The sequence below is a fragment of the Natator depressus genome, chromosome 6, assembly GCF_965152275.1.
Source record: "Natator depressus isolate rNatDep1 chromosome 6, rNatDep2.hap1, whole genome shotgun sequence".
NCBI classification, from domain to species: Eukaryota; Metazoa; Chordata; order Testudines; family Cheloniidae; genus Natator; species Natator depressus.
Genome location: NC_134239.1, coordinates 100,868,667 through 100,891,347, shown reverse-complemented (window position 1 = coordinate 100,891,347; position 22,681 = coordinate 100,868,667). Strand labels below are relative to the sequence as shown.

Genomic DNA, 22,681 nt, shown 5'->3' with positions numbered 1-22,681 from the left:
GCTCCTGCCAGGGAGTGGGGCAAGCCCCCTTGCCCCGACCCAGCTCCCTGGCAGGAACACGGGGCTGGCAGGGGAAGCCCCTGTACCCCAACCCCACTGCCCTGTAGGAGTGCCGAGTAGGTGGAGTGGGACAAGCCCCCGCACACCAACCCAGCTCCCCGGCAGGAGTGCCGGGTGGGAGAGCGAGGCGGGACAAGCCCCCGTGCCCCAACCCCATTTCCCTGCCAGGAGTGTGTGTGTGGGGGGATTGTAGGCAGAAGGAGTGGGGAGGGGCCCCAACTTTTTCTGGCCCAGGGCCCCACAATAGCTTAATCTGCCTCTGACTGGATATCACAATGCTGATGACCTCATCTATCCAGTAGGTTGTGTCAGGACCAATCCCTGTTCTGCACTGTCAGTCTGGTTGAAGGAGAGGAGCAGCCAATAACCTTTTCTGCAGCCCTAGCACTACTGATACAGAGACAGTGAAAGAGAAGAGGAATGCAGATGGTCAGAAAAGCACATCACCTCCCATTAGGTAAGTGCAGTGGCATGGTCTTGAATGGACTTGGGGGTTTATGGAGACAATTGTCCAGTCTGCAACTCAGAGGGGAGGAGGAAAGGAGAGGTTGGAAGGAGTCCCTGATCCACCATAAGGGGTGAGTCATTATTGGTGATGGGGCTAAGGTGCAATATTCAGATGTGGATTCAGATTTCTTTCACCCCAAAGGATAGAAGGGCTGGCTCAGGTACAGTAAGTCCTCACTTAAAGTCGTCCCAGTTAACGTTGTTATGTTGCTGATCAATTAGGGAACATGCTTGTTTAAAGTTGTGTAATGCTCCCTTATAACGTTGTTTGGCAGCTGCCTGCTGTGTCCCCTGCTTGCAGGAAGAGCAGCCCGTTGCAGCTAGCTGGTGGGGGCTTGGAACCATGGTCAACCCCCTATCAGCTCCCCATTCCCCTAAGTTTCCTGTGTGGCAGCCGCCCAGCAGGCTATCAATTGCTGGCAGTTCAGCTGTCCCTTCCCACACTGCCATGTGCTGCTCCTGCCCTCTGCCTTGGAGCTGCTCTCCAGAGTCTCCTGCTTGCTGTGCAGGAGGGGGTGGGGGGAGAAGAGGAGGGCTCATGTCAGGGTGTCACCCTGCTCCTGCACCCCGCTTACCCCATCTTCCATAGAGCAGGGGACACACACACGACAGGGCTCAGGACGGAGGGAGCTTCCTGGCAGCAGCTGCCATCTCAGCTTGCTGGTTAATTTAAAAAGGCAGTGTACTTAAGAGTGGGGTCAGGTACTTAAAGGAGCAATGCGCATCTCTCTCTCACACACAGGGTGTGTGTCTCTGTCTGCCATGCTGTCTCCCCTCCCTCCATTCATGCTGCCTTGTAGAGTGTGAAGCTACATTAACAACGAGTTAACCCTTGATGGCTCAGACAATTGCTAGTTCATCATTTAGCAGTAAGGCATCCCCTGGGAAATATCCCACCCTCTTCCATCCTCTGACTTCACCACTTCAAACATTTCCCTGGAACTTAACCCCCCCATTTACATTAATTCTTATGGGGAAACTGGATTCGCTTAACATTGTTTTACTTAAAGTCACATTTTTCAGGAACATAACTACAACGTTAAGCGAGGCGTTACTGTAGTTTTGTTCAGCTCTTTATAAAGAGGGAGCTGTTGGGGAAATTTGGAAACAGATCCTGGTTTGGATTCAAAATGTCTGCTCAATTCAGTAGTGTTGTGGGCTAGGAGTTTTGATGAGAGACGGGTCTATGATAAGTAAAGGTAAGGAAGCTGGGAAGAAAATGAAAGATGTGGGCAGGGACTGAGGAAGATAAACCTAGAAAATGAGACAAAGCAAAGACCCAGATGTGGAGGTGACAACGTTCCACTGACCCTCCCAGTTCTTGGGAACCATTTTTCCTTTTTCAATAACTCATATTGGCCCACAATAATTCTGCAATGAATACAGTCCTGGGTAGGTGGGTGTTTCTGGTGCCATGGCCTGTTACTTCATCAAACTTGCTCTACCAGGAAGCAGACACACTGAGTGTAAATAGAATCATAAGGACTTTGTTCTGATGAGAGTTGTTGGCCTGATAAAAATCACACTATTGCCTTGAGGAGAGAAATCAGCTCAAATGCAGCAATGGCTGTAAACAGGAGCAATTTTAAGAGGGTGTCATGAGGGGGATGGCACCACATTTCCATTGATGTCTCTCCTGTCGCTGTCACTGGGAGGCACAGTGATAAAAGGGGAGCACAGTCAATACCTGGGGGATGTTAGCATTCTTGTTATAATCATGTAATTTGTTTCTATAGGTCTAACAGTGCACAAGCATCCTCAGTCCATACATGCAGCGAGGGTGGCGAGAGAGGGACCAACTGGAGCCCATCAGCTAAGCCCAACATACCACACAGGGATAATGCAATGAGTGTGTTTTGTTCTCACACAAGAGAGAGAAAATCAGATGGAATTTTCCTGTTTGTATATCTTGCTTATTTAATCTGTATGGGGCAGGGATGTATCAGATATGTGTTGTTGAGCCAGTACAGAGCACATTCGGGGCACTATCCCCATGATTTACACTAACCGCACCCTAGACCTGCATTCTTGGCTTCCATGCTAGGGAAAGAACACGAATTCATCCCCTGTACTTGCCATATTCCCTCCCTTCTAGGCTATCAGGAGGAAATGGAGGTTACTTGCTGTTACTGGAAGTTAAGATGTGTGGTCCCTATCTGTATTCCATGTGCTCAGGGTCAAACTGATTGCCAGATTTGGAGAAGAAGGCGGCAACTAAAATTGTTGCAGGCTGTGCAAATTGCAGACTGTTGTTTCGGAGACTCAAAGGAAGTTTTAAGGAGACTGTGGGACTATCACTTGTTTCCCAGACTTCAAGGAGCTTGCTTGCATGCTCTATGGAGGGTTTGGACACCATTCTACAGAGACTGAGAGGGGTAAAATGTCCCAGAAAAGAACCCTAGAAGAGTGTATGTATGTATGTGCACATAATTATATTTTGCACTGAGACTTGCAAAAGTAATCAGTACTAAAACTTGGGGAAAAACCCTTAAAAGAGTTGTTGACATTGTTCACAGTTACTTCAAGGGTTATAGGTAAACTGTTATGCATTCAGAGATAGATATTTAGTTCATAAATTTTCCTTTAGACTTTGTGTCATTCTCCTTCTATCAGAAATTAAATTCTGTATAAGCCCTGAAAAAAGTAAACTCTGGTCTGTACTACAGCAGAAAGGTAAGCTGAAGTACTGAACAGGAAAGATATACAATACCTGATCTTAGTATGTTGCCTTCCCCAAACTTGTTGTACATGCACATTTAAGCAAAGCCAAGATATGATTCAATTCAGAAGAAGTCAGTGTTTAAAAGTACATAGACAAATAAAATCCCCAGCACGCTTTATATATGAAGGAGTGAAATGGTACTGAAAAGCTGTTAAAGGATGCAGTAGCCCTTGTCACCATCATCTCACATAGGGAATTATTCCAGGGCTGATGCCAGTATGTTTAGCAGCTCTGCAGTTCATGTACTAGCAATTCCTACTAGTATTCATTTATGTATAGGGCCCTACCAAATTAACAGCCACGAAAAATGCATCATGGACCATGAAATCTGGTCTCCTCCATGAAATCTGGCCATTGTAGGGGGGGTTGCAGTATTGCCATCCTTACTTCTGCAGTACTGCTGATGGCGGCGCTGCCTTCAGAACTGGGCAGCTGGAGAGCAGCGGCTGTTGGCTAGGAGCCCAACTCTGAAGGCAGCACTACTGCCAGCAGCAGCACAAAAAGCAAGGGTGGCATGATATAGTATTGCCACCCTTACTTCTGTGCTGCTGCCTTGAGAGCTGGATGCTGGAGAGTGGCAGCTGCTGGCTGGGCACCCAGCTGTGAAGGCAGCATTGCTGTCAGCAGCAGCGCAGAAGTAAGGGTGCCAATACCGTGACCACCCTTCAAAAACTTGCCACCCCCTACCCACACACAATCCCCTTTTGGATTGGGACTCCCATGGTTACAATACCATGACATTTCAGATTTAAATATTTGAAACCATGAAATTTCATTAAATCCTATGACCATGACATTTACCAAAAGGGACTATGAATTTGGTATGGCCCAGTGCTAAATTTGTGCCAGGGCTTGCCAGGACTGAGCCCGGTAAACCTTGCCAAGTCCGTTATGAAAATAAATAATTGCTTGAGCCCCGGCACCTAATTGCTTGAGCCCCAGCTCCTCTTTCATTACAAATTAAGCCTGGTAGGGCCCTATTTATATACAGTAACTAGATTTCTTCCTGTGGAGAGCCACAAGCTAGTTTTCACATCACCTTGCAGCAGCCAGGAGCAATCTGCCTACGGTTTTCAGTGATGGTCAGCAGTACAAGATAGCATGAAAATGAGTGTAAGGCAACCCCTCAGCTGGACCAGGGCTGCTTTCTCAGCTATGACTCACCCCTCCAGCAGAGCCTGTCGTGACTCATCTCTCAGGCATGATGCAACAGCCTATCCAGGGCAGGGGCAGATGACTCCCAGGCACAGGTATTTCACACTCCCCACCAGAGCCACAACTTGGTCTGTGCAACAGCACCATTTGGCTAGGAATCTTCCTGCTGCTTCATGGTGTTACAGATTCCCTATGCTTCCAGCCTTCCCTTGATACTATCCCTGTTCCTGCCCCAGCCTTGTTCTAGCCTGCTCCAGCCCCGGTCCTGACCTGCTCCAGCCCTGCACCCAGCTCCTGACTCCCAGACCCTTGGACTGGCTCCAGCCCAGCTTCGACTTCATCCTGCTTCCAAATTCTGACTACGATCCTGAGTTGACATATCTATGGACTCTGACCCCAGTTCTTACTCATGGTTTGTTCTTGGACCCCAGTTTCAGTGCTGCCCTCGGCCTGGTCCCAATTCTACCTCCAGCTTTAACCCTTGATATCTGTTCTCGGACACTGCTTTAACCACCAGGCCTGACTGTCTGGAACTCAGATTCTGAAAATGAGACCAGGAATGGGAACTGAATTGATGCCTCCCTTTATCCGGTGCAAACCAGTACCTTAGGCTGGCCCAAAGTAGTCCATTTGGTAAGGTGGAAGGGAAGAATTAACAATGTTCAATCAGAATAATCTAACATCGGAATTCTTTGTAACATTTGGAATTACCTTTAAATGTTTACTATTTAATGTCAACTGTGCAATATCTAAATGAATGGAATGGATCATACTAATTTAGTAAGACAAATCCTATGTTTCCAGAATTATTAATTCTTCAATAACTCAAGAAAAAAAATTTTTTTTTACCTGGATCTACTCCAATTAGGCTTTCTAGTTCTCTTATCTTTTGTACAGCTGTTTCTGATGCAATGCTATAATGCAAAGGATTTTGAGAAATGCAGTGGACCTTCGGGATTTCTTTAGAGTTATGAACTGCAGCATCCTCATTCTTCAGGTCAGTAACAAACATGCAGCCAGGAGAATGTGTAAAAGCCAATGGAGACTCTACAATAGATGGAAAAATTTCAACTCAATATGCTATACTAATAACAAATAAATATTATTGATAAAGCACCAGAACGATAAGAATAATAGAAAAGTTGCATCCTAAAACATATACATGGTCCCTACCCCAAAGAGCCTACAATCTACGACAAGTGACATGTGAAGGGAGCTAATCAAATATATACATATGTAACATTGTACGTTTGTGTGTGTGTGTGTGTGTGTATGTATACACACATGCGCACGCGCGCGCGTCTGGAGGAAAGGAAGGTAAGCTTATGGATCAGCTGAATGCATTTTCACTTAAGAAAAAGACTATACGAAAACATATTTAGATGATCAGGCTTATATTTTCAGAAGTGTCCCCACTTTTGTTACCCAACTTGAGCGATCCAGAACCTGATTTTGGAGGCACTGAGAACTTGCAGCTCCCAATGGAGTTAATCTGAAAATCAGGTCTTAGATGTCTCAAGTGGGGCACCCTAAATCATGATAGTTTTGACAATTTAGGTACAAGTGACTTGTCTACAGTCATACAATGAGTCAGTGGTACAGCTGGGATTAAAAATATAATCAGTCACGCAGTTCTGTAGAACAAATACTAAACAACATTGCCTTTCTTTAGTATATGTGAATTTGCCGTATAGTAAATGTGTGTGAGAGGCAGCCTACCCTCTGTAAGCACTGCTCTAGTCCATGTTACTAAACTCACTTTGCAGAAGCATTAAAAAAAATAATGTGTAGTCATTTAGACACAATGTAAAACACTGTCACTTAGGTTTGCAATCATTTCACATCCACTGTGCCCTCACTTTGCATTAAATATAAATGTCTGCATAAGGTGCAGTGCAGAGCTGTGTGGAGAATGGAAATGCTGTTTCACAAAGAATCCTGAAGTTTGTTTTTGTTGTGATTTGGAACAAACCTCCAAATTTTTGAAATTCTCTGTGAAAGAAAATTCAGGAAAATTTTTTTTTGGATCTGTCAAAATGGATTTTTTTGAGAAAATCAGAATGTTTTGTTTCAGTTGATTTTATTTTATATTGTAAAATAAGTAGGCTTGGCAAAATTAGATTTTTAAAATAATTTTGACAGGTAATACTGATGTTTATTTTTAAGCATTTTGTTGTTGTTATTGAGTTAAATTTTCACAGTAGTGTAAAATTATGGTTTTAAAGTACACTAAAAGCTGTGTTATCCGGCCCTGTACCAACCGGAAAGCTCTATACACTGGCATTTCTAATCTTATTAGAAAGTCTGCTTTATAGTCCCAGTTGGTGTGAGGCCGGCAGGCTCCCTATGTGGCTCCCCAGAAGCGGCGACATGTTCCTGTTGCTCCTAGGCGGAGGAATGGCCATGAGGGGTTCGGAGTGTGGGGTGTGTGTAGGGCTGGGGGGGATGTGAGGCACAGGCTCTTGGAGGGAGTTTGGGGGTGTGGGGTTGGGGCGAGGGCTCTGGGAGGGAGTTTGGATGTGGGAGAACATGTGTGAAATCTGATCCTGTGGGTCTACGGGAGCACTTCATGGAGAGCAGTTTCAGATAGTCTTTCCTTAGTTTTTGACATGTACTCTTGAAGCCTGGATGGGACAGGAGCGGCAGCTGGAATGCCTATCACAGAAGGGAGAAAGTCTTGTGTCAGGATTGGAAGGGCTTGAATCCTGGGATCTTGGGCATATCCTGCCAGGAAAGCTGCCAGTCAAGAGGGCCTGAGAGAAAAGGGGGCCTCAAAGAAAGGGGGGACAGATGGGGGAACCCACCTTCAAAGCACATCTGTGCTATAAAATGTAAATGAACAATATCCAAAACTAAAAATTAATTATAAAACAAAAATAAAGAGTAAAAGGGCAGAAGAATAACTGTCAACCAGATAGCTGATACCACAGAACTCCATCTCAAGCTGCAGGAAGTTAAGAATGAACTGAAGTAGCACGGGTCCACTCCTGCCGACATATTCTAAGACTGGAGCACAAGGAGGTGTACAGTGCAGGTGCGGCCCTGCAGGTACTACTAGCAGAAAGATCTCCAATCAAGAGTGCATGGGCATGTGCACAACCTCATGTGGAGCACCCATAGGGAAAATAACTCAAAAGATGAACTGTTCCAACAGAATATGGGTCCATCAAGGGTTTTCCAACCAGGTCTAGTTCAGGGCAATGAAGATCAGACCCACTAACCACATCCTGTCAGTTAGAAGTCTCTCAGTGTACAGTGAACAACATAAAAATGAAATCACTGTTATCTCAACCATAAAAAGTACATCATATGTAGTACATACTGCAGTTGCTGACTGCTTCCACCCCTGTTACTCCACAGGCCCAAAACACTGGAACATCCCCAGGGTGAGGCTGAACTGGATCTCCATAGTCTGGGCTGGAAAGGTTTTGGATTCCTAACAGGCCTATGATTGACAAACAGTAAAACAACATTAAATTCCAGCAAAGCAGTAATGGTATAAAGCTGAGCTCATCCAGTGACACGGTGTTAAAATTGCAGCATGGAAAGCAGCAATGGCAAAGCCAACCTATGACTCAAGTGGCTTGTTAGGTTCCCTTAGCATGCATGTATGTGTCCTCGGTTCCTCTGCTAATATTACACGCCTTAAATTTTTTTTGTACGTTAGTAAAACACGGATGATATTTTATTACATATTATATCTGGCTGTATCTGAGACAAATGAAAACCTGCTGAGCACTCTCTGAATTTCAGAGTTCCTAGGAAACGTTCTTACAATAACCGATCTGTTTACTCAAGAGCTACTTTCGTAAGAGTTGTGGTGGGTTATTCCTATTTGCCACTACAGGCATGTTCCTACCTACAGCACATTCTCCAGTGCTCTGTCCAGCCCATTTTCATTAACTAAAGATAAGGGCCTCCACTACTTCCCTTTGGAAGTTATTCCACAGCTTATTAGATCTCACTTATCAAACCTTTCCTGTTCTTCAGCCTAAATTTTCCTTTGCTTGACTTAATTCAATTATTTCTAGTTATACTGTCCTGGATCATCCTAAACAATTGATCTCTCTCCTTTGTGTTTATGCTCTTCAGACATCTGCAGCTGGTTTTCTTATTTTCCCCCACCTGCCTTAGACTTCATTTGAGTGAGCCATATGTGATTATTTAAAACTCTCCTCAGAGACCAACAAAAATAGCCTCAAATCATTTTTGTTGGCTCTTCTCTGAATGCACTCCAATGTATAGTTTGCTTTCTAGCAGTTAAATACCCAGACCTGTATGCATTATTCTAGGTGCAGGGTCACTAATGCTATATAGACCTCCCTCCATGCTCTGTAATTTGATAAAACCAGTAACTTCACTGGCTTTTTTTTATTACTACCATCTCATAATAAAAGGTCATTTCTAATATGACAGGTTTCAGAGTAACAGCCATGTTAGTCTGTATTCGCAAAAAGAAAAGGAGTACTTGTGGCACCTTAGAGACTAACCAATTTATTTGAGCATAAGCTTTCGTGAGCTACAGCTCACTTCATTGGATGCATCGATGCATCCGATGAAGTGAGCTGTAGCTCACGAAAGCTTATGCTCAAATAAATTGGTTAGTCTCTAAGGTGCCACAAGTACTCCTTCATTTCTAATATGTTTTCCACCGTTGCCCTTTGATATTTTGCTTTCCAAACATAATCTTCCTATTGAATAGCTGTGTTCCATTTTTCCCCTACGTGAATGACCTTACATTTTTCTATGCTGAACTTCATTTTGTTTGTTCTTGACTGTATTTCTAAACTCTCCAAGTCAGTTGTATTATTTTCTCTGTCCTCAGAGTTGTTTTTAACACACCTTAGTTCAATATCCTTTTGAAATGCAATGTGGTGTTTACTTTCAAATTCATTAATGAAGATGCTAAATAATACCAGACTTACAACTGATCCCCTGTCTCGAAACTGACATCTCCCAACACTGCCATTTATTGTTCCCCTTTCCAATGATGGGACAGTGCACATATTCAAGCCAAACCACATGTATTTTTCAAATAAGATTTAATCAAATACTTTACTGAAATCCATATAGACTACATTACTTCTTTCCCTGTTTCACACATCCATCTCTTTATCCAACACATTTTCTGTGTTTAGTCACATCAAACCTTCACTTTCAGCTAAACTAAATTGTAAACAAATCAGTACCTATGTACCTATAAAAAGGTTTAGGTTTTTAATGTAGCCACTTGAAATTTAGGCTGATGTTTATTGTTCCCTGTATCTTTTGTTAATTTTTTTCCTTGGCTTTATAGTTTCAGTCACTCCTAGAATAAAATGTATGGAATGTACACTGACCAGGGTTACCAATGTGAATTGGTGCTCCATGTGAGTCTTTCAATGGATAAGTAGCTCCCACAACTGCTTCTAACTTGTCTTCAGGAATCGGTCTCATTGTGACCACTAAATTGCAGCAAAAACTAGCAACTCTGCAGCAAGGGATATCTGTCTGACAATATTTTAAAAATAACCATGGCATTAGCAGGAATTGAAGAACTATCAAGGCTTATTTTCAGTTCTGAAATGACTATGCACCCTTGAATTAAGGGGCACATTTTAACATACATTTTTAAAGGATTTTGAGTAATATTCTAACTAGCATCTAATGAAAATAATCCATTTCCTATAACAATCAATAGTGAAGAAACCAGACATTCTACCCTTTAGCTCTTGTAATTAACATGTATTACAGTGAATATCTTCTGCACCATTAATTATGTTCTAAGAGCTAAATCCTTAATTTGGCATATGCAGCATGAATTTTGGTAAGCCCAGATAAACTGTGGATCCCAGGTATGTAGCCCTAACTGCTAGTTTTCTCTCCTTCTATGGGGGGCTGGGGGGGGAGAGCGGGGTAAAAAGCACAAACAAACAGATCTATTGGCCACAACCCTCCATGCATGCTAAAATGCAGGGAAACTGCATATAGCAGTGTTTGCAAAGGTCCTACAGATCCTTATCGCAGTACAACCCAAAATTGGCAATCCTCCATTTCCATAGCAGAAATATTCAAGTTCCTTTGGGCCAGGGCCTTTCCTGCCCATGGAAGAGGAGTCACAGATTGGTCGTAAGAAATTTTAATGTTGAGTCATTTAATCTAGGTTATAAAGACAAAATGCCTTACTTCCAAGTTAATTTGTCATTTGAGAAATAGTAAGCAAACCAAAAAATAATACTGTCCGCACAGGAAATGTTTAATAAAAGGTATTAATTTCAATTAAAGTATAAAGAGATAATAGTTAAGGATCATTCATAGGTCTAAATTCAAAAGATAAAATAAATGCTATCTTGATAATACCATTACTGAAATAAATAGCGATATTTTCTTAATTCTAGAATGGAATAAACACAATTAGAAAAATTCTTCTTTATAAACAACTGTAGATATTTTCTCCAAGCTGAAGACTAACATAGGCTCTCACTGTGAGAGTGATTTTTTCTTCTAATTGAGACCAAGAAAACAGAAACAAACATGTCGAATGATAACCCAAGGTGAAACAAAAATCCATTGCATAGTACAGTCAACCTTTTAACTAAACAGCAAAACCATGTGGAGATACTAAAAGTGGTTTATTAGTAGGCATTATTGTGTGTATTGGAGATGGTCTGTGGTACAGGTTTCAGTGTACAAAAACGTGCTGATGTAATTTAACAATTACTGTATTCTTACCTTGTACATGCTTATGTTGCATTTCTGCTCAAAGTTCCTTAGAGGAACACCAACCTTGTGGACTACCTTTTCAAATGAGAAGCTGCAGCCTAAATAAAAAGTCACCATGTCTTTAAGCTGATCAGAATAATCCTTCAGACTTGCCAAAGTGCCAGTACAAGCTCCATACTCATATATCCTGTACAGCAGGCAATCAGTTCTAATGAAATAAAGGAAAAGCTATATTGTCATAATTATCACAATTTTTAAAGCAAAATGAATTATTACATGAAGAAATGTTGCCTACATTGACATTCATGAAGTGTTAAATCTCAGGATTTTTCCTGTTCTGTTCATTTCTTTTTCTTCTTGGTGATAGCGCAACCAACACAAAATAACTGGTTAATCTACCTTGCTGTAACTGTTGACCTTTAATATGGGTTGCACATGTCTGCTCCACTGTGGGTGTGAGTGCACCCTGTGCATAGTTAGAGATTTTTTCCCCCTCAGTGGTACCAGTTGGTGTGGCTTGAGAGCCCTCTGTCGCCATGCACCAATGCGTGCTGGTATAAGAGAGCAGAGCTGCCACTGACCTGCCATAGTTCCTTTGTACCAAACAAATTCCCATAGAGAGGGGAAGGCAGGAGGGTCATGGAATGGACATGTGGAACACATCTTGAAGAACAACAATTACAGAAATGAAAGTAACTAGCTTTTATTCTTTGAGTGATTGCACATGTCCATGCCACTGTAGGTGACCCAAAAGCAAACATGCAAGGAGGTGGATTCGGAGTCTACCTGAACAGTGATTGTAAGATAACTGGTCCAAAACTGGCATTGTCTTTGGACCAGTGGTTCTCAACCTATTTACCACTGTGGGCCACATATGCAGTTCTCTGTGTGTTATGTGGGCCAAATCCACACAACATATATACTACCTCTATGGTCCTAAGGATATCACATGGGCCACAGCTGTGTGCTAATTGGGCCACAGGTTGAGAACAACTGCTCTTGACTGACAAAAATGGCATAATGAGATGCAAAAATGTGGACTGATGACCAAGTGGCTGCTTTACAAATGTCTACAATTGGCACTTGTGCTAAGAAAGCTGCAGAAACTGCCTGTGCACTAGTAGAATGTACTAACACTCTAGTTGGTGGGATTGTATTAACCAGTCGGTAGCAGAAACGAATGCAGAGATCCAGGAGGAGATTCTCTGAGTGGAAACTGGTTGGCCCATAGCTCTGTCTGCAACTGCTACAAACAACTTCATACAGGATCTAAAAGATTTAGTTTGTGCCAGGTAGAAAGCTAAAGCCCTTCTCACATCCAAGAGTGAAGCTTTTCCTCATCCCTATGTGCACTGTGTTTCAGACAGAACATGGGCAAATAGATTGCTAGATTAACAAGAAAATTAGAGACTACTTTTGTGAGAAATTTTGGGTGGGGGCAAAGATAAACTTTATCCTTATGGAAAACTGTATGGGTGGCTCTGACATCAGAGTTTTCAACTCACCCACTCTTCTGGCTGAGGTAATTGCCACCAGAAATGCTACCTTCATGGAAAGGTGAAGGAGGGAGCAAGTTGCAAGGGGCTCAAAGGGTGGTCCCATCAATTTTGCTAGGACTGAGTTCAAAAGATCCCAAGGAGGGATGGGGTCTCATACGTGTGGGTGTAATCTGACCAAGCCCTTTAAGAATCAGGTGAGGATGAGTTTAGAGAAAGGGGATCTGTTACCCACCAAGACATGGAAGGCTGAAATAGATGCTAGATGCACCCTTATAAAACTAATTGCAATACTCTGTTTTAAATCTAGAAGATAGTCAAGGACGAGGTTCAGGGGCCCTGCTCTGGAAATACACCTTTCCTATGAGACCAAATGGAGAAGTGCTGCCACTTAGCGAGGTAAAAGCTCCTAGCTGAGGGTTTTCTGCTATTCTGAAGCACTTTCTGAACATCCTTTGAGCAGGACATTTCAAAAGTCGTCAGCCATAAAGCATCCCATGCTGTCAGATGGAGAAGGTGCCCGTGGTCCTGGGAAATGATGTCTGGATCAAACAGGAGAGACAGAGGAGGCTTGACTGACAAGGATAGTAGGATTGAGTACCTGTGTTGAGGAGCTATGCTTGTGCTATGAGGATGAGGTGAGCATGGTCTTGTTTCACTTTGAATATGACCCTGGGAAGTAAAGGAATCAGAAGGAAAGCATACACAAGGGATTCCTTCCAGGACAGGAGAAAAGCATCTGCCAGTGAGCCTGGGCTGAGCCTCCCCAGGATCAGAATGGATGGCATTTTCTGTTGGTTCTTATTGCAAACAGGTCCACTTGGTGGGTCTCCCAGAGTTGGAAGATGAACCTGGCCATGTCTGAACATAGTGATCACTCAAGATGATCGGAGAAGGATCTGCTCAGCTGATTCGCTAACATGTTCTGTTTCCCTGGAAGGTAGGCAGCTCTGAGATAAACTGAGGTGAGACAGAAGTCCATAGGCAATTTGCCTCCTGGCACTGTTGGTCTGACCATGTTCCTCCTTGTCTGTTTATGTAAAGCATGGGCACCAAATTGTCTGTCAGAATTAATAATTTTTTCCCCACTATGTGGGAGAGGAAAGCCAAGCAAGCTAGACATACCACTCTTAACTCCCTAACATTTATATGAGTCTCTAGATCTTGAGATGAGCAAAGACCTTGAGTTTGCAGGACCCCATATGAGCTCCTCAGCCCACTGAAGACACATCTGTGACCAAACTGAGGTTTGATAGCAGGGGGAGAAACGGAATCCTCAGGCAAACTTTCAGAGGGTCCATTTATCACTCCAGAGATGACAGAACTAACGTAGAGACTTGAACCACTAGTCATGCCTGCAGCTTTCTGAGATGTAGTCTGGTGTGTTAAACTACACAGGTACATGCTACGATGTGGCCCAGAAAACTGAGGCAGCTATGTACTGTTACGAGGGGGTATGTTCTCAGTTGCAATACTTGATCTTGTAAAGTTTAGAACCTGGCTTGTGATAGAAAGGCCTTAGCCCTTGTGGAGTCTAAGACTGCCCCGATGAACTCTATTGTCTATACTGAGTTAAGGGCTGATTTGTTTCAATTTAGTAGGAACCCCAGTGCAAAGAATGTGGACAGGACAATGGATATAGTGGGCAGGACTTGAGCCTTGGATCAACCTTTGATCAACCAGTCATCCAGGTACAGGAACATACAGGGACACCAGATTTTCATAGATGAGCTACCACAACTGCCATGCACTTCATGAACACCCAAGGAACAGCTGACAGCTCCAATGTAAGCACCGTGAACTGATAATTGCAACCATTCGCCACGAATCTGAGAAGCTTCTGATGGTCATGATATATTGCAACATGGAAGCAAGCGTCCTTTAAGTCAAGGGCAGAGTACCAGTCCCCCTGTTCCAGGGAAGGAATAACTGAAGCTAGGGTAATCATGCAGAATTTTATTTTCTTCAGGAATTTGTTCAACTCTCCTAGATCTAAAATAGGCCTGAGACCCCCATTTGTCCTGGGGGATGTAGTAGTAGCAGGAATAGATACCCTTCTTCCTGAGGTACAACGGGACTTCCTCTATGGCCTCTGCCTGAGGAAGAGATTAGACTTCCTATTGAAGGGCAATTTTGAGAGTGGTCTCTGAAGAGGGACTGGGAAGGGGCCATGCTTAAGCACTGAAACTAACTATAACAAACTACTCATTTACAACAGTATTTATATGCAGAAAAGAGTGAGGGAAGCACTTGTTACTTCAAGTCTGGATCACGCCAACAACCATCACTGGAGGTACGAAGAAACTGAGCATGTCAGGGAAGATTGCGCTCTCTTATACCAGCATGCATTGACACTTGGCAACAGAGGTCACTTGAGCCACCCTGCTGGGTACCGCTGAGGGAAAAAAAAAAAATCTCTGACATCTGTGCATGGGGCATGTGCACAACCATAGTGGAATGTGGAATCACTCGAAGAACAGTAAAAGCTTGCTTGTCCTACACAACTACATGTTAAGCCAGAAAGCTTGGGCACACATTCAAGCCATCTACACATTTTATTCTTACTAGACAAATGCTCCTGAGACTGATCTCCTTCTCATGAGCATTACAAAATTAGGGAGCCGCTGTTTTTCAGAATTCTGACTCTTGCTCTGACTGCTTGCTCCAGAAGTCAGTCTCCTAACCACCTCTGAGCAATGTAGAGCAACTATATCAGTGCTGCTATTGGATAAAGCAGAAATGGGGAAAAATAATATAGGCTAACTCTGAGGTCTACTACTGAGAGATCTTTGCAACTAAATATAACTTCATTTTTCGGATCACTGAAACAATTGAAAAGTTGACAACGCGGATTGTAAAGGTGTTCGACCCAAAAACTAGGATAATGGGTCAAATTCTATGCTATTGCCTCAGTCCATTTTCTTCAGTTGCAAAGGTATAACTGAGAGCAAGTTGGACTCACTGTGTACAAAGCTATGGCTGGTCTGCACTCTGGAAAATGTTATCTTCAAATAATTTCCAGTATCCATATCAGACCTGTGAGACACCTGGAAAGACTTCCACACTTACCGGATATCACAATAGCTGCTCAGAGAAGGACATTTCCATTCACCTGGTTTACTTCTGTACAGCAGTGGGAGAGGTCCATCATTTGCATGGCAAAACTTTTCAAAGTCATCAGCAAGGGATTTGTGCAAAATCACAACATTTGCCTGTTTATAGCCTTAAAGCATTAAAGGGAACAATTATCAGCTACTAATTCAATTGTTAATATATGTGACAGTAATATTTCTGTATGGATTTTACCTAGAGAAGAGATTTTTCTCCCTTGAAAAAGAGAATTTTAAAATATAATACAGAATACTATAGTTAAATAAAATTTCAATGTTTTTGGAAAGACTGTTTATAAAATCACTCCTAGATATGCTCTTCACAGTCAATGTTACTGCAATCATTTTAGTAGTGTAAGTACTTGGCATTCACCAGTTTGAGAGGGTGGCTTTTCTCTAATAAGCTATTTTATGGGGAAACCAGAACCCTACAAATAGTCTGGCAAATTGATATGTTATAGAACAGATTATCTTATTTGATGTAAATATTGGCATGGAAATAAAAAGAGTACAATACTTTGTCCATACAGCACTTTATTTTTCTTGTGTTAATGCAAAACTGCAACTCAAAACCAGTCTAGTAAGTAAAGATCTTTCATTACACAGCCCAATTTTCACAGGCATTTGAAACTTGGCCTCGGAAATGTACTTGGGTTGCAATTTAGCACACAAGGGTTTTCTCCCAGGAGTGAAATTTTGTCTGTTAGGTTAGATTCAAGTCATTTCAGCTATTTCTAAATTACAGGAGGGAAAATAATAGAATTATTACAGATTCAGACAGGTCTGCAATCACCTCAGAACCAGCTTTAATTTAAAGCATGTCATTTTTGCAAGCTACTATTCTGTAATAGGCCTCTAGCATCTTTGAGATTTTTCAAAATGAGAAAAAATGAAAAAAGCAGATATTCATCTTTAAGCAGCAACTACTAAAATCTTTTATTTTTTCCATATGTAATACTCATTGACCACAACAGGGATGCAATCAAAGGGGCAGGTCTGGTCTACAGTATAAAATACACAGATTAATAGTCCCTAAAGCCCACATTTTTAAAAGGTATTTACGTGGTGCTGTACTCCAGGGATTGGCAACTTTTGGCATGCGGCCCATCAGGGTAATCCACTGGCGGGCCGCGAGACAGTTTGTTTATGTTGACCATCTGCAGGCAAGGCCCCCTGCAGCTCCCAGTGGCTGCAGTTTGCCGTTCCCGGCCAATGGGAGCTGCAGAAACTGTACTTAGCTGTACTCAGTGCTGCAACACCTAACTGATTTAGGAGCCTGTGAAGGGATTGACTCACCACTAGCAACTCAGTGTGGCCAGCCAGGCATGGTATAGCACTTCTTTCCCCAACAGATACCTTCTGTGGTGGTCTGCCTCTTCCCATGATGTGGCCCTCTGGCCAGGTCATTTTAAAGTCTCTCCCCACCTTCCAGAATAGTCAACAAACAGAAACAAGGGGAATTAACACAAATGAATCATCCCAAAATTGGATTAAGGCTCTCTTTCTTCAGAGGGCACTTGTCATGCTGTGGCCCTAAACTGAGTTTACAAGTAATAGAAGGGAATGGTTCCATCTCAAGATGAGTCAACATCTAACCCTCCCTTCTTTCATGGAGGGTCCATCAGTTCGTGGTCATCTGGGGAGTTCCTGCCTTCAGTCAGCCGTTTCTCCAGGAGCTGAGGACTGAATCTCTGCTTTCCTTCCTGATCTATCAACTGAGATGTGCTTTTCCCTCTTAAGCTACTTCCTCCAATCCTGACATCGCTCACAGATGCAAGGGGGAACAGCCACCCTGAGCTCATATTAGCTCATTAACCCTGTGTTGCCCCATTACTAAGTCTAAATCTCAGTTTTAAAAAGTGACTTAGGCACTTAAGAGCTTAAATCCCATTGACAATCAACTCGCTCCTAGATCAGTCAGGCGTTGCAATGCTGAACACAGCAATGCCTAAATACTGTTCAAAAATCTGGGACTAACTGTGCCATCAGTACAGGTGATCTCTGACTTGAGGGTATACCCTTTCCAAGCCTTTGAGAAATCGGACAACCATCTCGTGGGAGAAGACTGATCAGATGTCCACCTTGGGATGGAAGGCAGAAATGGCCGTTAAGTGGACCTTGACTGACAAGAGGGCTAGGCCTTGTTGTTTCAGGAGCAGCAGGTAGTCCAAGATAAGCTGTATAGATGACCGTAAAGGTGGGATCTGTCATTGGGATCACCAGATGGAGAATCGCTTCCATTTTGCAAGGTAGGTGGTTCAGATGCAGGGCTTCCTACTGCTCAGTAGGACCTCACAGACCTGCTCAGAGCATGCCTGCTTCTCCGGGTTCAACCATGGAGCTTCCAGGCTGTCTGATGGAGAGACGAGATTTGGATGTAGCAGCTGGCCATCTGGAAGATCAAGTCTGGGTGCAGTGGAAGCTGAATTGGCACCTCCACGGACATGCTGTGGAGAGTGGTGAACAAGTGCTGTCTGGGTCATGCTGGGTTTATGAGAATGACTCAAGCTCATGGTGAGAGGAGAAGAACCTGCTGAGGCAATCCGCTAGCCAGTTCTGGGTTCTCTGGTCTTGACCCTTCGGGGATCCTGGTAGTGGCAGGGTGAGAAGGTCCCTAGCCATTGCGAATGCCTTAGGAGTTGACGGCATCGCAAACTGGCTGGTGCATTGTCTACTCTGAGGTTGCTCCTTTGTAGGTGTCCAAGGAGTTTGCCGTAGCACTGGAGTTGTCGACACCTGATGTTCTGGTGCTGGGGAAGACGAACGGTCCAGTGCGGATCTCGCTCTCTTCCTGTCTCCCTTTGATTTTAGCACCAGAGACCTGGTCTTCTCTTGGTGCTTGTGGTGTTTCTACAGGAGGGCGATCAGTGCCAAGAGTCCCAGGTCGATGGATGGGCGCTCGGCACAGAAGCTGAGGTGCTTGGTGCTGAGTCCGAGCGTGGCTCCGAAGCCGGTCTTAAGGCTGCCTCCATGAGGAGGACCTTCAGTTGAACCTCTCCGTCCTTCCTAGTCCAGAGTCTGAAGTCCCTGCAGATTTGGCAGCAGTCTTTCCTATGAGCTTCCCCCAGGCACTTGAGACAGCTCGAGTTGGGTGTCACTCAAAGGCATAGTTTTATTGTAGGCAGCGCAGGGCTTGAAACCTGGCAACCAAGGCATCGCCCTAACACCGGGAAGGCAGACAACCCTGCAAGTTAAGTGTGGAAGCATCGGAGCTATTTAAAACCTAAAACTACTAAAAACTACTCTAACTACTAACCATAACAACTACTTACACTAAAACTGGTATGAAAAAACCACTAGGAGAGAACTGCCTAAGTAATGAAGGATTCCCGCCAACCATCAGTGGTGGTGGGAAACAGGGTGACCAGACAGCAAGTGTGAAAAAATCGGGACGGGGATGGGGGGTAATAGGCGCCTATAGAAGAAAATACTCCAAATATCCGGACTATCCCTATAAAATAGGGACATCTGGTCACTCTAGTAAGAAGGAACTGAAGGGGAACGGGGTCGGAAGGGCCCTTTATACAGGTGCCATGTGCACACGGCACCAGAGGGCGCTAGAGCCAACCCAATGGATACCGCTGGGGGAAAATTTCTAGCAATTGTGCTTGTGGCATGCACACACCTACGTGGGAATGGACATGTTCAAGCACTTGAAGAAGAATAAATAGTGCACTTGGCCCATTAGAGCACTGCAGGTTACTGTGACTCTGGGTCCTCTAGGTGGTATTTCCTGCGGTGCCTATTCTCCACAGTGGTTCCTGGACATGGCACTGCATGCCGTCTTAGTGGCACTCTGTGAACTTCAGCTGCCCCAGGCTCTGCAGACCTGGGTTCCGGTCCACGGATCTTTATACAAACTGCAACTGAAATATCTGAGACATGATAGAAGTAACTGTTCTTTACATAAAGGAAAAAATATCAATATTAACTTAACATCCTAGGCCTGACCTAAACTGACAAAAGACGGGAAACCAAGAGACAAGGCTACCCACCCTGCTCTTAAAGGAAAATTGCAAAGCAAAGGTGAGAATTGAGGTATGCACAAATTTATGTACTGAATGCTCCCCCCCAAATCCAATCTCTAGGGAGTTTACAGGACAGAAATAAATTTTATTTCTAAATGTACATACTAACTACAGAAATACATTTATTACTAACCATATTTAATACTAAATGTAAATAAATATATTAAATTTAATACTAAATTTAAACATTTTCCCCCTCTGAAGTCCACTGACATGTCCTGCTTTGCTGAAGATATTGCAGAAAACATACATTTATGCTTTTATTGAGCAGAGATGAAGATGAACACGAGGTTAAAAACACCAATCAAACCATCTGACATCATGCATCCATAGCTTAGAAATCTACTATAAATTCAGGAAATGAAGGTTACTAGAATTCTTCAAGGAGGACTCTGCATATTAATACCCTTGGGAGGAGACAACTGGTGTAGCATGAACAGTGGAACTTGCTAATAGTAATGCCTATTAGAGTACTCACATGTCCCTCCTATAACTTATCAGTGTTCAAGCACATTTGGAGGCTACAAAAGGGGGGCATGGCACCAGCTGACCCCTCAGTTCCTTCCACTGCTAGTAGGAGTATAACAGTATTACTTAATTAAGACTACACAGAAGAGGGGAAGGTGAGCAGGGAGCGTGAACATGCAGAGTCCGTCTTGAAGAACTTTGGTTACACGTAAGTAACCTTCATTTCTTCTTTGAGTGTCTTCTGCATATGTCCATTCTTGGGACAGTTTGGCAAGCAGTTATTTTAAGAATGGATGGAGGGATACAGAGTGCCAATTAACAAGGACTGAAGAACTGCTCTGCTAAATGGAGCAATAGGTCTGGCTGTCAAATTTAACATACGATGTTCAGTGAAAATGTGAATTGTATCCCAAGTGGAAGCTTTGCAATATTTTAATAAGGGGAACATGGCTAGCACATGTTGCAGATGTAGCAACCACTCTCGTAAAGTGAGTCCTAATACCAGCAGTAGAAAAGTAGGAAGAAATGTTATAAGACTCCATTATACATTATCTAATCCAGTAGTTCTCAAACTTTTGTACTGGTGACTCCTTTCACACAGCAAGCCTCTGAGTGCGACCCCCCCCTTACAAATTGAAAACACCTTTTATATATTTAACACCATTATAAATGCTGGATGCAAAGCAGGGTTTGGGGTGGAGGCTGACAGCTCGCGACCCCCCACTTGTAATAACCTCATGACCCCCTGAGGGGTCCTGACCCCCAGTTTGAGAACCCCGGTCTAATCCACCTAGACTAGGACTGGGCAGAAATAGCTTGGCCCTTACAGTGATGTAAACAGCCGATGTTTGCTAAAGGCCACAAAATCACACAAGGGAACAGGATGACCAGCTCCTTATGCACTTATCTAGAATGTGTGGAGGGGAAAAGCTACATGATCATAGGGAAATTGAGATTGAATGACAGATGCCCGAGGTCTCATGCTGCCCATAATAAAACATCCTTGGAATGTCTAAATATTATAGATGACAATTTCCTAACTCTAAACATTTTCTACCCAACATGGGGAAATTCTATATTAGACCTCATCTTGACATAAAGAGGAACTGACCACAGACCTAAAAATTAATGATAGCTTAGGTTCAAGTGATCTTGACTTGATCACATTTATAATTTGCAAACAGAATAAAGTCCACATCAGTAATTAATATACACTTGGTGCTTTAAAAGGGCCAATTCCACTGACATTATAGGGAGCTTCTGGGTGCTCTGCAGTTTTAAAAATGAAGCCCTTTAAGTGAGTTAATATGGATTTGGGAGCCTACCTTTAGAGACGCAGAATTTTCAAAAGAACCCAAGTGAAATAGATACAAACATCCTGTCTTTTGCATCTGTTTCACTTAATGTGCTTTTGAAAAATCCTGGCCATTTATTATTATCTAGGAATGGGATTTATGTGTCCACCTACAGCTCTTGTGTTCACTTACCCTCAGCCATTCCAGAAGTATTACTTATATTGAGTTTGTTGAATCTAATTAGTCTTCTGACTGTAAGGGGAAGAAGAGATTTCAAGCTTCCTGTAAAAACCATCTCTTCATCCTTGAACAGAAAAAAGTGACAATTACTGGATTATAAACTTAAAAACACAGCACATGCATTTTACTATTGCTTTAAAATCAAATGTGTCAGTTTCAAGGTTTGTGTTTCCTCTTAATATTCTGCCATGTCTCCTCTCTATTTGCAATTCTCAGTCTCAAAACAAAATGCAAACCACAAACTCAAAGGGTTGTTTCACGGATCGCGACTAAGCAGAGGCTGAATCTCCTAATGAATTAGCCACTGAGGTTCAGTTTGTCAGTCTGGCTGTAATGTCAAATCTAGTTAGTTACAGTTAGGCAACATATAGACTTTATTCATTTGGTAAGTGTTTAACTTCTGAAGTTTTCGGTTCCCAAAACCTTTTTGAGACTCTCAAATGCACAACTAGATTAGTCCATCAGATTTTGATTTGTAGAACTGATTTACTAACTGAAAATATCTCTGTATATAGATTAGAAATTTAGCTCTTTGATAATCAGAGAATATATTTTCTGAATGTAATTGTAACCTTAATATTTCCTGTTTATATAGTATGATGGATACTCTTGGGTCAATTTTTCTGTTGGGGAAATTTAGGCCACAAAGATGTTTAAGTGACTCATCCAAGGTCATGCAATGAGAGTTTGTCTAGACTGGGAAATATGATTGACGTCATACACGTTACCTAACCCTGACCTATCCTTGACCTTTTGTAGATGCAGGTTAACACCTTTTATCTTGATTTTGTTAATCACAGTCCACCCTAAGTTCCCCACTCAACCTCAACCTGCTAAGCAGACATAAAAGTTGTTAACTTGAATCTACATTAGGAAAACATTCAAGTATAGGTCAGGA

General features: G+C 42.9%; 1 protein-coding gene and 1 long non-coding RNA gene across 3 annotated transcripts in view; one reads left to right on the top strand and one right to left on the bottom strand.

The window, feature by feature from the left end:
* LOC141989437 (uncharacterized) overlaps positions 1 to 2,400 on the top strand; it is a 28,944-nt gene extending 26,544 nt beyond the window's left edge. Inside the window, exons 2-3 of the long non-coding RNA XR_012639984.1 lie at positions 363 to 517; positions 2,304 to 2,400. This is a non-coding gene — a long non-coding RNA (uncharacterized LOC141989437). The remainder of the gene's footprint in view (positions 1 to 362; positions 518 to 2,303) is intronic.
* The window catches only part of DGLUCY (D-glutamate cyclase), a 92,022-nt gene that overhangs the window by 49,503 nt on the left and 19,838 nt on the right, over positions 1 to 22,681 (bottom strand). For both annotated transcript variants that reach the window (XM_074956121.1, XM_074956119.1), the window contains exons 2-7: positions 21,736 to 21,847; positions 15,712 to 15,865; positions 11,156 to 11,354; positions 9,784 to 9,934; positions 7,767 to 7,889; positions 5,294 to 5,491 (exon numbers count right to left, since the gene is read on the bottom strand). In XM_074956121.1, coding sequence (XP_074812222.1) covers positions 5,294 to 5,491; positions 7,767 to 7,889; positions 9,784 to 9,934; positions 11,156 to 11,354; positions 15,712 to 15,865; positions 21,736 to 21,838 — 928 coding nt within the window. In that variant the 5' untranslated portion in view covers positions 21,839 to 21,847. The remainder of the gene's footprint in view (positions 1 to 5,293; positions 5,492 to 7,766; positions 7,890 to 9,783; positions 9,935 to 11,155; positions 11,355 to 15,711; positions 15,866 to 21,735; positions 21,848 to 22,681) is intronic.